Consider the following 19,037-nt stretch of genomic DNA (forward strand, 5'->3'; position numbering starts at 1 on the left):
CTTTCGGAAGTCATCATGTACAGAGCTGATACTGATGGCATTTTAATAGATTAGGTGCTCCCCATCCAATATTGTGATAGAAATCCATTGTGTGCAGAATGAATGAAGTTGGGAAATAAGCAAAAAAAAAAAAAAGAAAAAAAGATTGATTTGTGCTGGGCAGAGGGGGAAGGGCAAAATGTAATAAATGGGACTGTTAAATGTTGGGTGATTTAATGGGGTCTTGTCAGCCTCTTCTAAGAGCTCTTGGAATGCTAATAAAATAATTCAGAAACCTTGGGGGAAAAAACAGCTGCTCCTCATAATGCTCTTGTCCAGCCAAATTGTAGTCAAGGGTTTTTTTCAGATGTTTGCTTGATTGCGTGTTTCGTTTTTCTATTTGTATTTAGATGAGGGTTTGAAAGAGGTTTAATCACAGGAAATTAGGGTGACACAGTAATAGGTATGGGCTCAGCACTGTGTGTAGTGTGGGTGCTAAACTGTGCTTCTGGTTGGGAACCAGACTGGAAAAGTGGCCTCAGGCAGTTAGTGAGTTGGCTGGCTCTGTTTGTGTGAGATCTGCCTTTTCCCAAAGCTCCAGCCTGTGAGGGCAGCTTTTGGGAAAGATGTGACTCTTGCAGAACTTTGTTGAAAAAAAAAAAATGCAAGCCAAACGCGTTTTTGTCTTTGCCAGAAGCATTTAATACCGAGGATGCTGGGGATGCTTTCCAGTGGAGTTGCTTTGCCCCAGGGGAGCAGCCTTGCTGCTTGCTGGCCTCCCTGTTCCGATCCTGCCAGGTGGGCAGGAGGCTCCGGGAAGTGAAGCAGCGACACGTTTGGTTACAATTAATGGCAGAGATCCTATTGAGGCCGATTTACTGAGGTTGCACCTTGGGACTCTGGGCAGAGAGGTGTGTGGGCACGGGGACGGCAGCCTGCATCCATCCGTGCCACGTGTGGAGCCTTGGCATGTCTGCACCTTCACAGTGCACAGCCAGTAAGGCTTTCAGCTCCAGGCCTGTCACTGTGTGCTTGTACAGGGGCCTGGATGCCTGGGATGGGCTTCCACCTGCCAGCCTGCTTTTGCAGAGTGCTTTGAATGGGCAGAGTGCACAAATCTTCCAGCTTTGGTGCCAGCCTTCACTGCGCTGAAGGGAGAGGCTGCCAAAAGAAGAGGCAGCACCAAAGGCAGAGCCCAGCCTCCTATGGCCAGAGGCTCGTGGAGCCCTGCCTGTATTGTTGTGTTTTTTTGTTTTTTTTTTTCCTGTGTGTGTAATTTCAGCATTTCTGGTGCCAGGCTCCTTGTTTATGCCAAATGAAAGCTTAAAGTTTTGTAGTACTCCTCCCCAGCGGTGCGATTTTTGGAAGAGGCATGTGAGAAATTTTGCATCTGGGCTGTTTGTCTTTTTCTTTCTTTTTTTTTTTAAACTTCTTCCAACCTTTCCTGTGGCTACGGGGGGAGAAAAAAAACAGACCAGGTTTCCTCATAATATTGGTTTGAATGTTCTGGAAAACAGGAATCATGAGTCATTGGTCCCAAATTAACGCTGATGTGTGAGACTGCAAGAGATGGGTCACCTCTGGAGACAGGAAAAGCACGGTGCAGTGCTCAGAGCTCTCAGGGGTACCCTTCAGCTGGTGGCAGCTGTTCTGTGTATAAAATCCTCATGGAGAGGTTTGTAAACACCTCTGCCCATGTTAATCTCACTCCATAATTGAGGGCTTTAGCCTGGGAATAGGTTTTAAAACCAAACTGAGCCCTTCTGTTACTCTTATGCTTTAAAACTCAGCGTGTAAAAGTTGTAGCCTGCAGTTTCTGGAGGGATTTGTTCTGCCATGTTTATTTTGCAAAATGCAGATACCGGCCACAGAGCTGAGATTGATGCCTGGATTCCTTTCTGGAGAGTTTGAAGCCTTGAGTCAACAAGGAACCGTGCTTGTGCCTCTGTGTCACCCGGTACATTTTTGCTGTTTGAAGTACATTTTTCCCCTGCATTTCCTCATGCCCTTTGCTAGACCTGTCCTCTTCCAACAGGTGTGCTTAGCTGCTGAGTTCTGTTCTCAGGCACTTTAGCTTTGGCTTTTTTCTTCTTTGTCAGAATAAGGGTAAGGCAGTATTTCCACACGTTTTCTGTCTGTCGTAAGACCATTATATTTTCTGTAGTGCTTGGCCTTTGTCATTTTGGTACCCAGGCTTTGATCTGAAGAGTGATGATTTAATCGGACACCAGAATCCAAATGGGTTGATATTGTTTAAGGGGAGGGACAATCAAAAATGAAAATCCATATAGTTTGAAAACCAAGAATCCTAATTCAAGATCAAATTCTTCCTTTGCTTAAATATGGTCTGGAAAAATTAGGGGAAACAAATACAAGACCCAAACCAGTTGATAAATGGAGCACAGGCTAATTCTGTAGTGACAAGAATTTCATGCTGTCAGAATTGGTTTTATGTTACTAATTTCCCACTGTTTTCTTGCCCTCCTATTATTCTTATTGCAATTTACTCTGCATCAAAGTGTGCTTGTTAGGAAGATCATTAATTCTGTGTGAAATGATGAAATGCTTTTAGTCTTAGTGGAGTTTTAGTCTCCACTGATGTATGCTATACCCAGGCATCTCTTGGCTGCTCAGCTCAGGTGGCCCAAAGCCTGCTGAGTGTTGGGCACAATTCACCATCTTCTTGGTGTCTTGGACAGTGCTCTAGTAAGCTGTCAAAGTCAAGTCTGTTCCACACAGGTCTCAGGATGCAGCCTGGTGAGTGCCAGAAGCAATAGATGCTCTGGTACAGCACTGTCAGAGCAGGAGGAAAAGTAATCTGCTCTTCTTAAATGCGTTTACCTTCAGTTGTGTCTTTGCTCCCAACCTATGTAGCAGCCAACTGTTAGTGCAGGAGGGCTGACGGTGAGCAGCAGGACCTATGCAGTGTGGGTATGATGATGAACAGGACATGCACTGTTTCTGAATGTGATAAACACAGGAACTTAATGGAGAAAGAGAGGGGAGAGCAGACGTGAGCATACTGGAAGGGGAAAGGTGACTGCAGGAGCAAAAGCTTTTGGATTCCAGGCATGATATTCTTGTTTTTGATTTAAAACCCATGTGTTTCTGTAGCTGCTTTGAGGGAGTCAGTCAGTGTCACTGAGTGTAGGCACTTTTTGAAGTTGGGAATTGGAGGTGACTAATTTTACGGGTGTTTCATCCAGAGAAGGAAGGAAGCAGAGTTTGCCACGTCATTTACTGTTTGGGTAACAGTTCCCAGTTTATCCTTTTAAAATGCACATCATTTCCAGTTATGCTTTACAAAAGGGTGAGGAAATTTCTGGGAGGGGCAGATCCATGGAGTGCAGGGGGACTGAGGTGGTGAGCGTCCTGCAGGGCTGGTGGCACTGACGCTGGAACCTTAGGTAGGTGCCAGCAGTCTTGTTGGAAGGACATCCCTGAGACAGTCCAAGGCCCATCTCTGAGTCACCATGAGTGTTCATGCATGGCAAACACACATCTATGGGGTAGAACTCAACCCAGTGTAAAATACAGCTCTGTAGGCACCAGCAGTGAGTTCTATCTATCTGGAGGTTCAAGGAAAGTGCACTTATAGTGGAGACCATCCAAAATGCCTTATTGTGTGCGCTGTGTGCTTGCTCTGCACAGAGCTGCAGGTCCCTAAGTCTCTTTGTGTGATTTCTGCACCTGTGGATAAATCACACTAATTGGGACACTGGGCAGAACATTTAAATGAAGGCAGTAAGGAGTTGTATAATTAGGAGCAGTTCAATAAATACTAAAATCGTTAGACCATAGTGAGGTTAGATATTCAAACAGTTTATCTTCTCCTCCTCCAGCAGGCCCCAATTTGAAATGTTTTAATAAATGAAAATACTGAAGTAGCACTTAAATGAGGCTTAGTTTGAGCCAGAGGGCAGGAATTGTGATCAGGGGTTGGCTTTCATTTTCTTCTCTCTGATGCACTGCTTCTCCCCATCTGTGTTACATGGAGGTTATCTGGGATGCTGCAAGACCCAGGAATCTTCTCGTGTGCTGCTGCCAGAAGCAGGATTGCAACCGTGCTAAACTCAGTGGTGGAACTAAAGTCAGCCTGATAAAGAGTTCCTCAAGATTTACTCCCCTACACACTTAAAAATATTTGGCAATGAAATATGGCACACACGTATGTAAATATTTGCTTAAATGAAGTGGCCCAAACTTGCTGACAGTGAGGGTGGCTTCTCTTCTCTGCAAGGGGAATATGGGAACCTGACGCCAGGCCTTGGCTGGGAGGAGGGGGATCTGTAAGAGTTAATTTGTAATGGAAGGGGAAACCTCGAGGGAGGAGGGAGGGAATTCCTGACACAAGTGGTGGAATTTTGGCCTCGGTTTAAAAAAAAAAAGAAGTAGGCAAGCAATAGAGTAGATAAAGAGGAGAGGGTAAAACAATGCAGATGCAGTTGGAAAAGCTGTGTGCACTCGGGGGGTTTAGAAATGTTAGGAGACACCCTGGAAAAAAAGTAAATAAATGAGAAACAGAAAAATGAAATTCCTTTTTTTTAAATACATTTCCCTCCTCACATCTGTTTTGCGCCAGGTCCCAGTTTGATGAAGATTAACTTCTGTGTGTAACTGCTACAGCTAATGAAGGTCTGAGCAGGGAAATGGTCTGCAGGAGTGGGAGTGTTGGAAAATCAGATTATTTGTTTTAATTTGATTTATTTGGAATAATAATCAAGTTTTTACAGTGTGAATGCAGTTCTGAATATATATGTATGGGGTGCTGCACATCTGTACTGTTTTTGTCATATTAATTCCTATTTTTAATGCTGGAGGCCTTTGTTGAAATGGATTTTATGGAAAAGCATGTTCAAACATTTATATAAAATAGGAATGCATCAGATATAACTGTCCTTTGCAAAATGAAGCTAGCGAATTGCAGTTTCACTCTGCAGTGTGACAGAAGCCTGTTTTTTGTCTTCCTTTTTTATTTCCTTTGCTGACAGCCACACACAGACCCAGCTTTGTGCTCCTGCCTCCTTTGCTCCTTACTGCATGCACCTCCAGCTTGTGAGAAACCAGTCAACATTCCTTCATCTCTGAAAGCTTCTGATGGGCTTATCAGGAAAGAACTATCAATACATCTCGTACCCCTCCTGCACTGGGAGATGCTCCTTCTGGCTATGAATAATTAGGTTGGCCCACCTAAGCTAATTATGAGCTGTCTCACCGTTTAAAATGCCCTCAGAGTAACACTGTTAGGGCTCTTTTACTGGGTTAATGGGTTCTCTGTACTCTGAATATTAGGCTGACCTTTACCACTGCAACCAAAAACACACTGTGTGGGATCTTTTCGTGTCAATTTGTGATTTGGGTGCTATAAAGAACCCCATCTCTCCTCCCTGGCAGGTGAGCTTGGAGGGAAAGGGCGAAGCCTGCCTGGGGCAGACGCCCTGTAGGCCAACAGTATAACCATAACTATTTTGCAAATCTCTTTGAATTGCAAAGTGGAAGGAGGTCCTCATTGCCTTACTTACATTTAGGACCTCTTCAGAATTTGATAGATTGCTTTTCTGGTGTGATTACCTTTCAGATCTACTCAGTGTACTGTCTGGCAAACTTAACCCTTACCTTCAAGAAAATGAATGCAGCAGTTATTGGTTAGTACAGAATGTGAGTTGAGCTGTGTTTTTTTTCCTTCTTTTCAGGAGGTTTGCTGTGATTTTGTTTTGACGGATTGAGCTGTGTTTCACTTTGCTCTCATTTTTCACCCTGTCAAAAGCATTTTTAGTGCATTCCCCCCAATCCACCCCCCACCTCCCACTGTCTGCCTGGATCAGTGCACTGAGTGCTGATGCACCCTCTCTGCGTTGCTCACTTGCAGCTCATCTCGCTGTGCTGCAGCACTCAGTGCTGAGCTGTCTCAGATGGAAGCTCAGGTTCAGCCCTTGCCATGTCTGTGGGCAGAGGTGCCAGGGGCTCACAGCATCCACGTGTAGGGATAGGGGAGTCATCAGCAGCTTGAAAATTTTGCACAAGCTCATTTTGCTGTCACTGTATTGATAATGGCGGAGTCTTTGTGCAGTTGTTCTGATGTGTTGCCTATATTGGGAGCTATTTAACAAAATGAATTAGAAAATTATAGCGTTTTCATCAAGCTCACTTCAATATTGGCACAGTTAAGCTGACCTGGCAGGCATTACAGGGTTTTAGTGAAGCCTGAGCTATGCTGATTTAAGCAAGGGGAGGCTGGAGTCAGGTGTGAGCATTGCATCTTCATGACAGCAGTTTCTGAATAGCCTCAATAATGGAGTGTTAGGAGAATGTAGCACGTGAGATGTTGTAAATACATCAGTGAAGGTGCAGTCCCTGCCCCTGGAGAGCTTATGCTCTAAAGAGGACAAAAGTACAATAACAGTGCAGCTGTCAGCACTGTGGGATGTGTGTGCTGCTGAACACCTGATGTGCCAGCTGCTCTCAGAGCGAGCCGGGTGTCATGGACACCCATGATTTGTTTGTTCTGTAATCTGGAAACAGGGTTGGGGCAGGCAGAGCACGGTGCTTCCCTGGCTGTAAGGACGTTGGGTTCCTGTCACACACGTGCCCTCTGCATGGCTGGTGCCAGGGCTGCTCTACATTAACCCTACCTTGGGATGTGTTCTACTGGGACCAGCTCCTGCTCCTCTGCCCATGCGTGACTGAAATGATCATGATCACATAATAAATCCCTAATGCCTTTTCTTTCTCTCTTGCCCTCCCTGGTGCCAGGTCAAGGCTGCTTTTTTTCCCTGGATCCTCCCACTGGCAGAGCCTCTCAGGGCTCTGTTCCACTTGCTGTCAGTAGTAGTTTACTTCGCTCAGAAAATTCTCCCAAGTTTGCAGACCTCCCCCATGGCTATCATATGACAGCATCCTTCATTTGACACATCTGGTGGTAGGGGAAAAAAAAAACCCACTTTTGTGTTGTCCAAACACATAGCTATTTCATTTATGTATGAGTGCAGTGTTCAAAGGGGATGCATTGAAGTCAGCTCAGGTGTCTCTTCCCTTCTCCTGATCCCACCCACTCCAGCACTATATCCTAGGTTCCCAAAGTTGAAATGTGCTGCCAGGCCTCTCTTCCCCGATCCTGTATGGAAGGAGGATGAGGTGAACAGTGGAAAACAGCTTTATCTTTCCATGCCTCCCCTGTGAACGCAAAATGCTTCATTCTGCAAAGAGTTTTGCTACAGGTTACCACACAAAATGTTTGCTGAATCGGAAAGCGGTTGTACTGGTAGCACAAGGAAAATAAAAGCAGTGACTTGAGATGGCAAGATAGGAGACAAAGAGGCAGTGGGGCTCTGACTGACTTATTTATAGCAGCCTGGAGAGCAAGAAGTATTGCAGAGGACAAAATTCCTATAATGTTTACATGAGGCTGTAGGAAATTGATTACAGCTCAGATATGTTTTGTTGCATGCTGCTGGTAGGAATCCTAAACGTAATGCAACGAATTCTGAACGTGCTGTTACTGCTGGTCTTTTTGAAGGCCTATTTTTACCACAATTAAAATCTCTAATTTATTACTGTTGTCAACTCCCGTTGTGTTTTCTTCTGTGTCCTGTGCAGTTTCTGCTTGCGGAGCTCATTTCTGTCAGGCTGCAGTCCTTTGAGACTGATTCCTTTACATTATTTTTTTAAAAAGAGCTTGGGATTTTGCAGCAGTACGTGTTTCATAGAGGTGTTTGCTTACAGCCGCTGTCTGCGTAGGCTGGTGAGTCTGGCTGAGGTGGGCACTGCAGATCTCTGAAGTGCAGGGGGATGAATCACCCCAAGGGCTGCTGAGGGCAGTGGTGCGGCAGTTTTTACAGCGTTCCATTCGCTTTGCTCCTCACCAGGGAGTTGGGAATGCTGAGCATTGCCAGTGCTCTGTGGCTGTATGCAGCCCAGGCCTCCTGGCTGTTCAGTGGGATTGAAGTCTTGCTCTTGTGTCACATTAGTAGCTTTGGAAATACCTTTCCTCTTGCTGTCCTTGTACCTGCCCAAGGCAATATGTAGTAAATGCTGTGTCCTTGAGGATCTTTAAACCACCACTGGGAACTGAAGTTATTTTTACCTGTTTACTTTCTTTCAGCTTTCTTTCAGTGTTTGCATTCAGTTGCTTTTCTCTCGGATCTCCTCTAAAGCAATGGCATCTAAATCAGTGGCACCTTCTGGAGCTACTGTAAAGCTGGCAGTGGAATGAAAGCCACAAAAATAAAGCACACAGGTTTCTGTGGTGATATGGGGGGGGTCTGGGCACTTAGGGACAGGCATTGCTTAGCACTTATTCTGGCTTTGACTTCGTACATGATAATGCTGTGCAGACAGGGACTTGTCTTCATTTTTGTGGGTAACTCACAGGAGTCTGCAGGTGCTCCTTTGGCCTTTGCTTGTCAGAGATTTGTTTGAAGAGCAGATGGTGGTTTAGGAGGTTACAAACTCTGTCTGCTGTTTGCTGGTGCTGTTTCAGATGAGTGTGGGATGAGGGGAGGAGAGTGCTGAGGGGCTGTTTCAGCACAGGTAGAATGGATTTGGTCCAAACTGTCCGCGAACAGTTGGAGCTCATGAGCTGCTGCAGCTGTTTTTAGGCACATATCCCCGATGTTCTGAGTTATTTCAAGGAGATGTTTAATAATGTGGACGTGGCATTGCTGAGCTGCATGAAACAATCCAACGGATGATTAACTTGCTGATCTTAAGTCACTGCATTACTGCCACGTTCATCAGAGGAAGATGGCACTTGCTACTTTCTTTCTAGCACACATTTGTGGCAGAGCAACAGGGAGGAGGATTTTAATTGCTGTTTCTAGCGTCACTAGTGATAGACAGTAGAAGGAATCTGGAACTGACATTCATTCTCTCAGAGCAATCATCCCACAGGACCTCTCAGAAAATGAGAGCAGAGAACAAAGTGCTGAATCCCATCCAGCCCGCTCCCACCAAGCAAGAAAATGAATGGAAGCACTTCTGAAATAGCAGCGACTGTGGGGAGTGGGCAGGAGAATGCTGCTCTCACATGAAAGGACTCAGTTCTGTTCATTATGTGTTCATTATGTGTGGTATTGTGGCATTTCTGGCTTTTTTTTTTTTTTATATAGTTTCATATGGGATAGAGGTACAATTAAGCTGCATAATCTTGAATATTAGGATATTTTGTTTGAAATTTCCAGAACAATAAGAGAGCTATGAGAAGATTGGGATTTTTACAAAGTGATGTCTGTAGGTTGGATTTCTATGTTGATGCCACAAAAAGCATCTTGACATTGTTATTGTTGTTATTTTGCCGTCAAGTGCTGAACAGCTTTGAGCCTTCACTGGCTGCACAGGGAACTGCGAGATGTTTGGTACATCTGATACTTCCTATGTACAAGGTCCAACCGTGGATTTGAGCGTCTGGCACCTCCAGTAAACATCTTGATTCATGTAACATAAACTTAAGACAACAAAATTAGAATCAGATGCTCATTTTTTTTCCCTCTGGTTTCAGTCCTAAGCCAAATGGTTTACTGTGGAATACAGCTGAATTACTTGCTGTATCTCATAAAACAAATAGGCCGCTGCTTTACTTTCATGCTGGCATTTTCCTTAACTCTGTGTTGTGGCTTAGCCAGACCTTCCCTCCTCATCTTCTTGCTTTTTCGTGGACTGCCACAACAGTCTCAAGTTCAGCCCTCCCCAGCATCTGACAGCGTTGTCCTTCATTGCCATGAGGAGCCTGCTGCATAGGCAGTGGAGATAGGCTGATAAATTCTTTGCTTTTATTAGTTTGTTTTTGGTTTATTTATTTTGGAGCAGTCTGTATCACTTCCCATTTCAAGCCACTTTAATTGTATGGTTGGAAAAACCCCCTTACTTGGCATTAGCAAAGGAAGCAGAGTTTAAAAGGAAAGAAAAAAGTATTGAATTTGCAGCATTTAATTTAATAAGCAGTATTTTGGGTTTTCTTTTGTTACATGCTACCTTTTGAACTCTGTGAAACAGCATGCAGATCTAATTCACAATAACGTCACTGTGTTGAGCCGCACAAGTAAACACTTTAAATGGGAGGAAGCACCTGCGTGCTGCTATTGTCTCTCTTCTTCCATTAGCAAAAGTCTCTGGGCTGACTCTGTTGAAGCCAGACCTTCTGTAAGTGGAAGTGCACGGGCAGCAGGAGGGCAGAAAACAGAGCTTGCTGCGCTCGGAGAGGGGGACATTGGCCATGGAGGGGAGCGTGGCCCTGCGTCTGGATGCACGGACACGGGTGGGATACCAGGCCATCACGCATCTCCTGGGCCTGGGCCCCGGGAGGTCGGGATCTCGGAGGTGCAGGAATGAACAAGGTAGGTTCAAGGCAGCTGTAGCTGTCAGAGTTGGGGAGGATGATGAATCCCCAGGGCCACAGAACTCTGGAGGTGCTTTGAAATTGTCACCAACGTCTTGCTGGTTGGATTTGTGTAGTCAGTCGGATGTTTGATTTGATCTCTATCCCACTGAGTTTATCTGTGTTTGTATGAACATCATCCTCACCATGGCTTCATGAGGAACTGGTTAAACTGTCAGAATTATGAATACAACTAGCGAGGAGTTCACAAGGCAAGCTTCACAGTTGAAAAGGCTGCCTTGTATAGATGAGCCAGAGAGCCTATAATCTCTTTACCCAAAACGGGAGGCGACTTATGATCTAAATGTATCTGCAAACGGAAGATCTTTGCTACTGAGGAACTTCTTTTGATAGACGAATCAACAGCGATAAGAAGTTCAGTAACTAAATGCTGAACTTAGAAAACAGTAGGATAGTTTTTCTTTCCCCAGTGCTGTCTTAATCTTGTAGTCTGCAGCTAACGAAAAGCTGTGGGCACTGAGGAACTCTGAACATGTTCAGTGTTATATAGGAGTCCTTGTCAGGGCAGTGTCACTTTTGATTTTCTGTTCTTTCAGTCTCTGCAATTTTAGAGGTGTTTGGTGGTGTAACACATGGAAAGTATGAGCTACATCTTGATATATGAAGTGTTCATTTATTGGTGTTTGCGATACCTCTGGTAAGGTGGTAATAATTATATTGTAGTCCTTCTAATGTTAGTTTTTCATTTAGCAGAAATTGTCTTTGTGCCCTCTAGTGGAAAAACTCTTTATTTGAAGGCTTCCAAACTGGGGGAAGTTCTTGAAAAATAGTGGTATGTGTGAGAAAGGTCATAGAGGAACGGAGCAAGCCTCTATTGCTTGCTTTCCACCTTCCTCTATGGTGGATTCCTCTGCTTCAGCCCTCACAAAATGTAATTTTGTTAATTATGTATACATACACGTAGCATTTTTCAAGTAGGGAATATGAATAGATAAATAAGATATTGTGTAGTACTGATGTCAGCCTGGCCTGATGACATTATTGTAGATTACTTGAAGAAAACCAGTCTCATAGATCTCTGAGCTGTTGGTGATTGCCATCAGTGTTCCATGGAGGATGTGGTGGGGATCAAAGAGAAGCAGAGGAAATCTTACACCAGATCTATAAGAGAAGAGCCAGAAAGTGGAGGACTGGGTTTCTTAAAGAAGTTCCAGAAGAATTTGTGAATATCAAAGAGGAGCAGGAGGTGCTCTGAAAGAAAAGCTAACTTGGGCAGCTTGGGGAGGAAGAATAAAATAATAAATGATAAAGGTATATCTGTCCAACTTCCCTTTGTAAGAGGATAAACACTTTATGCACAAGAGGAGCTTTGGATATGACCAGCTCACATGTCAGCAGCATCCCAAGGTTTTCCTTTTTTCAAAATAGGAGTAAAATCTCTCTCCAAGTCATCATTGCAGAAGTGTCATGCATAACACATGGCTGATGATTACTTCCCACTGCACTGAATGGTGCTGGGCAGTGTGTGGCTGAAGGAGGACCATCTCAGTGGTGAGGCTGGAAATGCACCGTGCAGATCGGAGGCTCAGAAAATGAATGAGGCTTGAGAGGGTGTGTTGAAGGAATTGTATTTGGAAATACAAGCCTGAGAGCAGACAATTCATTTTCTGACACATGGAAGATTTCTGTAAAAAGGATAATGATCACTTTTTAGGACCCACTGGGGGAAAATGCCTTTATTTCCTTGAAAAGAATATTCGAGGTGAGTACAGGGGGAAAAATTTCTTACTGTGAGGGTAATGAAGCAATAGCAAAAGAAATTGTGACTGTTGCAGGGGAGGATTTGCAGAGCAGTTAAACTGATGCCTGTCACAGATGCTGTGCATTAAACCTGTCTCCATGGGGTCCAGATATACGATTTCCCCATAATCCACTCCTCCACCTCCATGCAAGCACTGGGCCGCGCTCTGTACAGCTAGGATGTCCATTTTCTGTTGGACTACCCAGCTCACCTCTGGCAGTGACAAAAGCTTTAAGGAAGACGTGGGAGTTTTTTTAGAGGCATCTCACTTAAACGTGGCACTTCTTATTGAATGCTTTCCCTCCACACTGTTGCTTCCCGTACTCCTCCTCCTTCCTACAAGGTCTATTTTATTTATGAACCCCCCCTTGGACTCTCTATTTCAGTCCCAAGAGGTGCTTTCTGGGGATGGGGTCAAAACCAGTAGCAGCACTGTGGGCTGTTACAAGGATTTGGGATATAAATTCAGCTCTCAGTGAGGCCACGAACACTTCAAGCACAGATGTAGATCACAAGAATTTGCTGCTGCCCCGTCCGTATTTCCTGCCCTCTGACTGTTGCTTTCTGAAGCTGCCTGTTTGGGATGTTATGATAGCAACAGATGTGAATGTGGTGGAGTCCCTGCGGTCCCCTCCTGACATCCTCCCTTTTGTTGTGCTGGGTTGTCATTTGTGTTTGTTTTTGTCTGGATTATAATTGCAAAAGCTGTTACACTGCTGTTTATTTGCTGTGTGTCATCAGTCGCTGTTGATATTCGCTCCTGTTTGCATTGCCTCTGCTCTCCCCCTGCTTTATGCATCTCCCAGCCTCTGCTTTGAGTCTGCGATGCTCTGTGCTCCCACGAGTGCTGGGAGATACCAGCTGACAGTGAAGAACCAGGATTTGGCTTTTTTCTTTTCTTTTTTTTGTTCCCTTTCCCTCCTGGCATTTTACAAGGGCCCTTGTTCAAATGAATAAAATTCCTTGGAGACTCCTTGCCTGAGATCTCCATGCTTAATGAGTCTCTCATTTCTGTCAGGAGGTGAGATCAATACTGCGCTTTTTCTTGCTTTTTTTTTCTGGCTTGAAAATGTCAAGGAAAGTGGAGGGCAATGAAGGCAGTCCCTGCCCACGGTGGTTTGGCATCAGGGTTAGGAAGAGAGGCTGTGCCTTCGTCACTGGTCCAGGGAATCATGCAGGTCCTTGAAACCTGAAGGGCAGCATCTTGCAAGTCGCTCCATGTCTTTATCAAGGAGAAACAGACGAGTTTTGTGTCAGCTGTATGAAGCTTTATTACAGAGCTGTGTGTAGGAGATTTAATGATAGCTCCTGAGTCTGTCTGAGCTTACAGTACAGCAAATGTCTGGTATAAAGCCACTCTGAAATAACTCCAAGCTTGTGCCTAAGTTAGCAGCAAGTTTTCAGGTACGAAAACGTCCACTTTGACTCTCTAAGCATTCTCAGATGGCCCATGGAATGGAAAGTTTTACTTTATTTGTAATGCAAACCCATTTAATTATCTCCAATTTATAAATCTGTGGTTCGATGCCTGTAAAATGCTCATCTCTTAGTGGATAGTAATCAGTGTTGGAAGAAATAGGGGATGGATAGTGAGTTTTAAATGGTGTCGGTTCCAGCAGCTTGGGATATATAATTTAAGTCACTTGCATTTAATCACCCTTTAAATACTGAATTGCAGTCTCTGCTGCTTGATGTGCTGGAAGTCAACAGCTTTTTAATACCACTGAGGAGACACTTGAAATTTCCATAAGCCCTGCATGCAGCTGTGTGGCTGTTTGCAGTGTGTGCCAGTGCTGCAGGCAGGGATGCTGCAGTGAGGTGCACGGGCTGTGCTCTGCCTCCCACAGCCCCGAGTTGGGGAGTGCCCATTGTTTTACCCATAGAGCCTGCTGTAAATACCCCAGCACGTGGAACAGCTGCTGGGGGGAGGATTATGGCTCTGGGGTCGGTGTGTAACAGCTGAACATATTCTGGTAATTCAGCAGGTTGCAGGATAAAGCGGATAAAGCTTTGTGCATGCTGGGGAGACCACTGGCCACAGACACCTCTGCGGGGCTGTCTGAAGGAGCTTTGCTCACTCTGTGGGTGATGTGCATGCAAAATGCTCACTTGTCTCTGCAGTGATGACGTGCATGGTGTAAATCTGCATTTTATAGGGTTGTATATGTACGTATGTGTATTGAGATATATGCATGCAATGTAGTCTGCAAGCTTTTTTAATTAAAGCAGACGAATGGGGCGGATGAGAAGCTCTGCCTGTGTTTTGAATACCACAGGATTCTGATCCCTGCCCTTAGCCTGATGGGCAGCCTGGCTATGAAATAATTCTTGCATTGCTCATGGCGACTGGTTGATGGAATTAGTGGAGGGAGTGAAATTCATCCACAAAAAATCTGATAGGGTTTCTAGGCAGGGTCCCCGAGCAGAAAGGGTTAATGGCAGACGGGACCCATGCAAAGCAGAAGATGGTAGCCTTTATTTGAAATTGCTCATTGAGCTGGCATTGCAACGGCCTGTTTGCCTGCATGGGAAATAGGTAATTTTTGTTGTGCCTGGCAGTCAAATTGTATATTCCTAAATTAGAAGCTGCCACTTCTATTTAGAGTAAAATTTGCTTTTCTGTATATGCATGAGAACATCAGCGTTTGAAGCCTGCCGTGCTCTACCGAGTGTGCACTGGGTTTGCAAAGGAGCCCATTAGTGCTTGTGGAGGTTAACGAAGGGGGGGCAGCGGGGAGGATCGTCTTAATGAGCCGGGTGAAGAGTTGAGGTGAGGACGTGCGGGGCTGGGAGCCTCCTGCTGCTGCAGGAAGGTCCTGGCTGTGGGGCACAGACCTGTCTCATAGGGCTGCTGTCGCTGTGAGGAAGAAGAGGATCCCAAACCACTGCTCTGAGGCTCTCCTGCAGAGCTGGAGGGGGGAGCTTGAGTGTGATGAGGAAATGATTGGGGGAGCTTTGATCTCTCCTGCTACTGGGAGAGAAAGAAGGGCTGCTATTGGCCTCGTTTCCCTGGGGTTTGGACATGAACCAGGGGAAGAAGGTGGTGAATTTTCAAATGGCTTCTCTTCATGACTGGAAGAGTGCCCAAGAGAGGGCTGGGAGAGCAGAGGGGAAAAGAAACACCAGGAGACTGGTCCCTGCTTGGTGTAGCCCCAAGGATGCTTGGCCTGCATGGAGCTGTGCCTTGGGTTTGTCCCTGCCCTTAGGGCCTGGTGGGAGCTGCAGCTCAGCACTGGGACTGCGCTGCCCCATCACAAGCCAAGCTGGGGCACAGGGGTTCATTTTTATTATTATTCCTTTCTTTTACTGTTTCCTTTCCAGAGATGGGTCAGGATTGACATGCACAAGGACACAGCACTCTTTGGCTCTGATTGAGACTTTGGTCTCTGGGGGATGGTGCCTAGGATTTGGGGCCAAAGGGCTGAAAGTGAAATGCAGACCCTGTTTTGTCTGTGCATTTACAGCTCTTCAGATTGTTGTTCTTTTTTAAAATTTGTATTATTTTGAAGAAAGAGCACCGTCATGGCAGGAAGAACTAGAGGAATCATTTGGAGTTTATTCTGTGAGTGTCACTTTGTTTCATCCTATTGAAGTAATGCTGGAGAGCTCATTTCCTTGAATTTATTTACGGCTCAGAATTATGCTGAGCATAAATTTATAATATATATATTTGTGCTCATGAAAGCCTTGAATTGAATTTAAAAGCAACAAAGGAAAAGGAAGCATTTAGCTTGCTTAGCACCTCTTACGCCCAGCAGTTAAAGCAAAGGCAAATGCTGAAGGGTTTTTTGCTCCAGGATATTCTAATGTAAAGGCTAACTTTTTTTTTATTTCTTGGGCAAAAATGATGATCTAAAAGCCTTTTACTTAACAAAAGTGCATATTTCTACTTAATCTCGTGACTCCGGGAGCTGAATTTTTTTTAGAGAACCAGCAGATATGTGGGAAAATCATCAGTCTTGGCAGCACTGAAGTCGTTAAGGAGATGTTCAGCGCCGTATTTGCTCAGAACTGAGCGTGTTGAGGTTGGATAACTTGCAGCAGGCTGTCTTGCTTAACAGCGTGGCCTTATTAAAGCTCCTTGCACACATGCAGACGATTGTATTTTGAAGTTTATTTTCTGCCACAGTTGATAAAACTTTATTTGCTGCAATTATTGACTTCTTAAAGGCAAAATCATGAGGAAGTGCAAGTAGCTTCTTGGTAGAAACACGGATTTTGCTCTTTGCCAAGCTGCTGTTGTAAAAGCCATAGATGAAAGCACCTGGAGATGTGCTGCCAGCCTTTCCCATTCTAGGTGCTTCCTTTAGAGATTGCAAAGCCAGGTGGGTCCTTCCCCAGTGTTGGATACTTGTGTGTTTGTTGTGTGTTTTATTCCCTTAGCTAGAAATCTTATTCCTTGAACACATGATATTCATCTGGCTTGAAGACTTAAAACTCACTTACAAAAATATTTAGAGCGTAAGAAGAGAACAAAGAGTTTTTGCCTGGTAGAAAGTGCAGCTTTCATTTTTCTGGTAGCCCAGAGAGCCAATCGGATGGGTGCCCTTTGCAGCATCCTTCCAGGCTAAGGCTTTTTTAAAAGAGATTTCAAGCCAAAGGCTTTTCTGTTTGTTTGTTTTTGAGAAAGTTACAAGCCATGGAAAAGATGTGTTTATAAAGAAAGGGCTTCAACCAGAATCACTGTATGCTCTTACAGTAAAGCCAGTCTGGCTTTGATCTCTTTCAGGCTTAAGAAACTGAAAACTCAGCCCTGACAAGAGGTGTACTCTAAAGGGTGGTGGTGTTTGCTTTATCAAGTAAAGTGCTTTATCAGGCAGAGTGGCACAGGCTGCCCAGGAGGTGGTGGAGTCGCCGTCCCTGGAGGCGTTCAAGAACCATGGAGATGTGGCACTGAGGGATGTGCTTAGTGGGCATGGTGGGGGTGGGTTGGGGTTGGGCTTGGTGATCTTAGAGCTCTTTTCCAACCTTAATGATTCTGTGAGGTACGGTGAAGGCAACAGAACAAATCTTTTCCCCTTTGTACCACATATTTTGAATTTTTGTCTAATCACCTTCAATGTATTGACTGTGAAAGCACACAGGTGGCTTGTTCCCAGTGTTTGACTCTCAGGAGTTTGTCTCACTGTGTGTCTTCTTTTCCTAGATACTTTGGTAGCACTGTGCAGGACTTATCCTTAGCCAAATTTACTCCTTAAGCAGTTTAACCTGTGCTAAATGTCAAAGAAAAATGAGATGACCTGACATCATAGCTTTTGTGAGCACTGGGAAAGACTTGGAAACACAAAAGTGAAGTGTTTGCGTTAGACCTTAGTGGCTTCTGCCTGGAGATGGGTACTGGAAGCACTGCTCTCCTCCAACCAGGCTGTGGTGTGGCTGCTCCTGCTCCTCCTAGCTCTATCAAAGGACCATGTTTGCAGATTGGAAGACCTGGTTCAGGCACATGCAGGAGCCCTGGTCCAGATCAGGCTGTCTGGCCAAGCTGGCACCGGTGTCTTGCATTGACAGAATGTGTGTGGGAAGTTGGCTGATTCAGGATTTTTCACATGAGGTGTGATACAGACACATAGTGGGCATCCTGCTGTCAAACGGGCAGCAAGAGGAATGGGTTTTCTTGCTGAAGTGCGAGGGACAGAAGGAAGCTATATGGAAATTGGATCTGTTTCTGGTGTGAGATTCCTGGCAGCCTTCAGCTTTGGGGAAGCAGTAGTCCCTGAACCAAATGTGCTCTTACAGCCACAGGGAAGCTGCACGCTGCTCTTGTCCTTTTGCCCATTTCCCTTTTCCGATCTGTGAGATTTCATGTCTTGGCTCCTGCAGCTTTGATTACATTGCTGTCACTGTTTGGATGCTGGAAGAGACTTTTTTGACAGTCACTTGGGATCTGTTCCTTATTTGCCTAAGTTCTGGCTTTACAGTAATGCAGGCAATGTGAAACTGTTTAGCAGCTCTAATAGAGGTCAAGGCCCTGTTGTCTTAGGTATTGTAAAAACGCCTTGTAAAAGCCTGAGCGTTATCCAAATATTTTATGGGCAGGACAAGTAAAAGAAGGAATAAGCCAGGCATTTCCAGCTGCTGTTTATAGGTGGGAAACTGAGGCACTACTGAACACGCAGGTGTGTTGTACCAGTGCCTGAATGGGGACCCTCATCTCCTAAGTTTTGCTCGTATGAATTGATTTATAGACAGTTATTAAAACCAGCTATTGTTGTGTGTAATTGCTCACTGCTTTATCTCCTTTTAAGTTTAAATGCTTTGAAACAGATCCAGGATAAAGCTCATCCACTGCTGGTACAGGGATAACTCTAATCTGCTTTCAGGGAAGCTTTTTTCCCCTTGAAACCTGGCTGGTGAGGAATTTGGAGCATGCTCAGTGTCCTGCACACAGGTAGGAGCAGAGGAGCGCCTGTGTCCCACCCTCCTCCAGCAGCTTGTCTGTCTGTCTGGGGATCCCAAAATGGAATGAGTGAGTGGGAAAGGAGGCAGGTAAGGAGTGCCAAGCTCTCCTTGGGGTTGAATGGAGTAACTGAATTCCAGGGCTTGTTTTGTTTCCTTTTTCTCCCTAAGATGCAAGGAAGGGGTTTAAGTAAAAGGGAGCGGATCTGAAAGGCGCTTCTCGAGGTGCATCCCCGGCTGCTGCACTTGCTCCTCTTTGTTTGCTGCCGTTCCAAGCCCATTGTTTGGAGCCATCTTGAGAGCTCACTTTTATTTGGTTTGTTTCTCATTAAGTCCCTTGTCTGCTGGCTGGGAGGGCAGGGTTCCCCATCAGCCAGCCCAGTTTGCAGCGCATGTTTGCACGCTCAGTGCCGGTGGCAGCTTTGGCTCTGGCTTATATTTAGTAAATCAAGTTTACAAGCTGCAAGTCTTACCAAGAAAAGCTGTTGGGAGGGTTTTCTTGTTTGTTTTGTTTTTTCTTTTACTCTT

The 19,037-nt window shown here is 45.0% G+C and overlaps 1 protein-coding gene across 18 annotated transcripts in view; it reads left to right on the forward strand.

Annotated features, from left to right (window-relative positions):
- Positions 1 to 19,037, forward strand: part of MAGI1 (membrane associated guanylate kinase, WW and PDZ domain containing 1) — a 291,392-nt gene that overhangs the window by 27,014 nt on the left and 245,341 nt on the right. The window contains exon 1 of one of the 18 annotated variants that reach the window (XM_042823246.1): positions 10,175 to 10,310. The exons of the other annotated variants lie outside the window; for them this stretch is intronic. Within the exon in view, the coding sequence (XP_042679180.1) occupies positions 10,190 to 10,310 (121 nt within the window). The 5' untranslated portion in view covers positions 10,175 to 10,189. Of the gene's footprint in view, positions 1 to 10,174; positions 10,311 to 19,037 lie in introns of those variants that run through there. 18 annotated transcript variants of the gene reach the window in all.

Source organism: Centrocercus urophasianus, unplaced genomic scaffold (genome assembly GCF_019232065.1).
Source record: "Centrocercus urophasianus isolate 14NV4802_14NV808 unplaced genomic scaffold, USGS_Curo_1.0 seq_22, whole genome shotgun sequence".
Taxonomy (NCBI): Eukaryota; Metazoa; Chordata; class Aves; order Galliformes; family Phasianidae; genus Centrocercus; species Centrocercus urophasianus.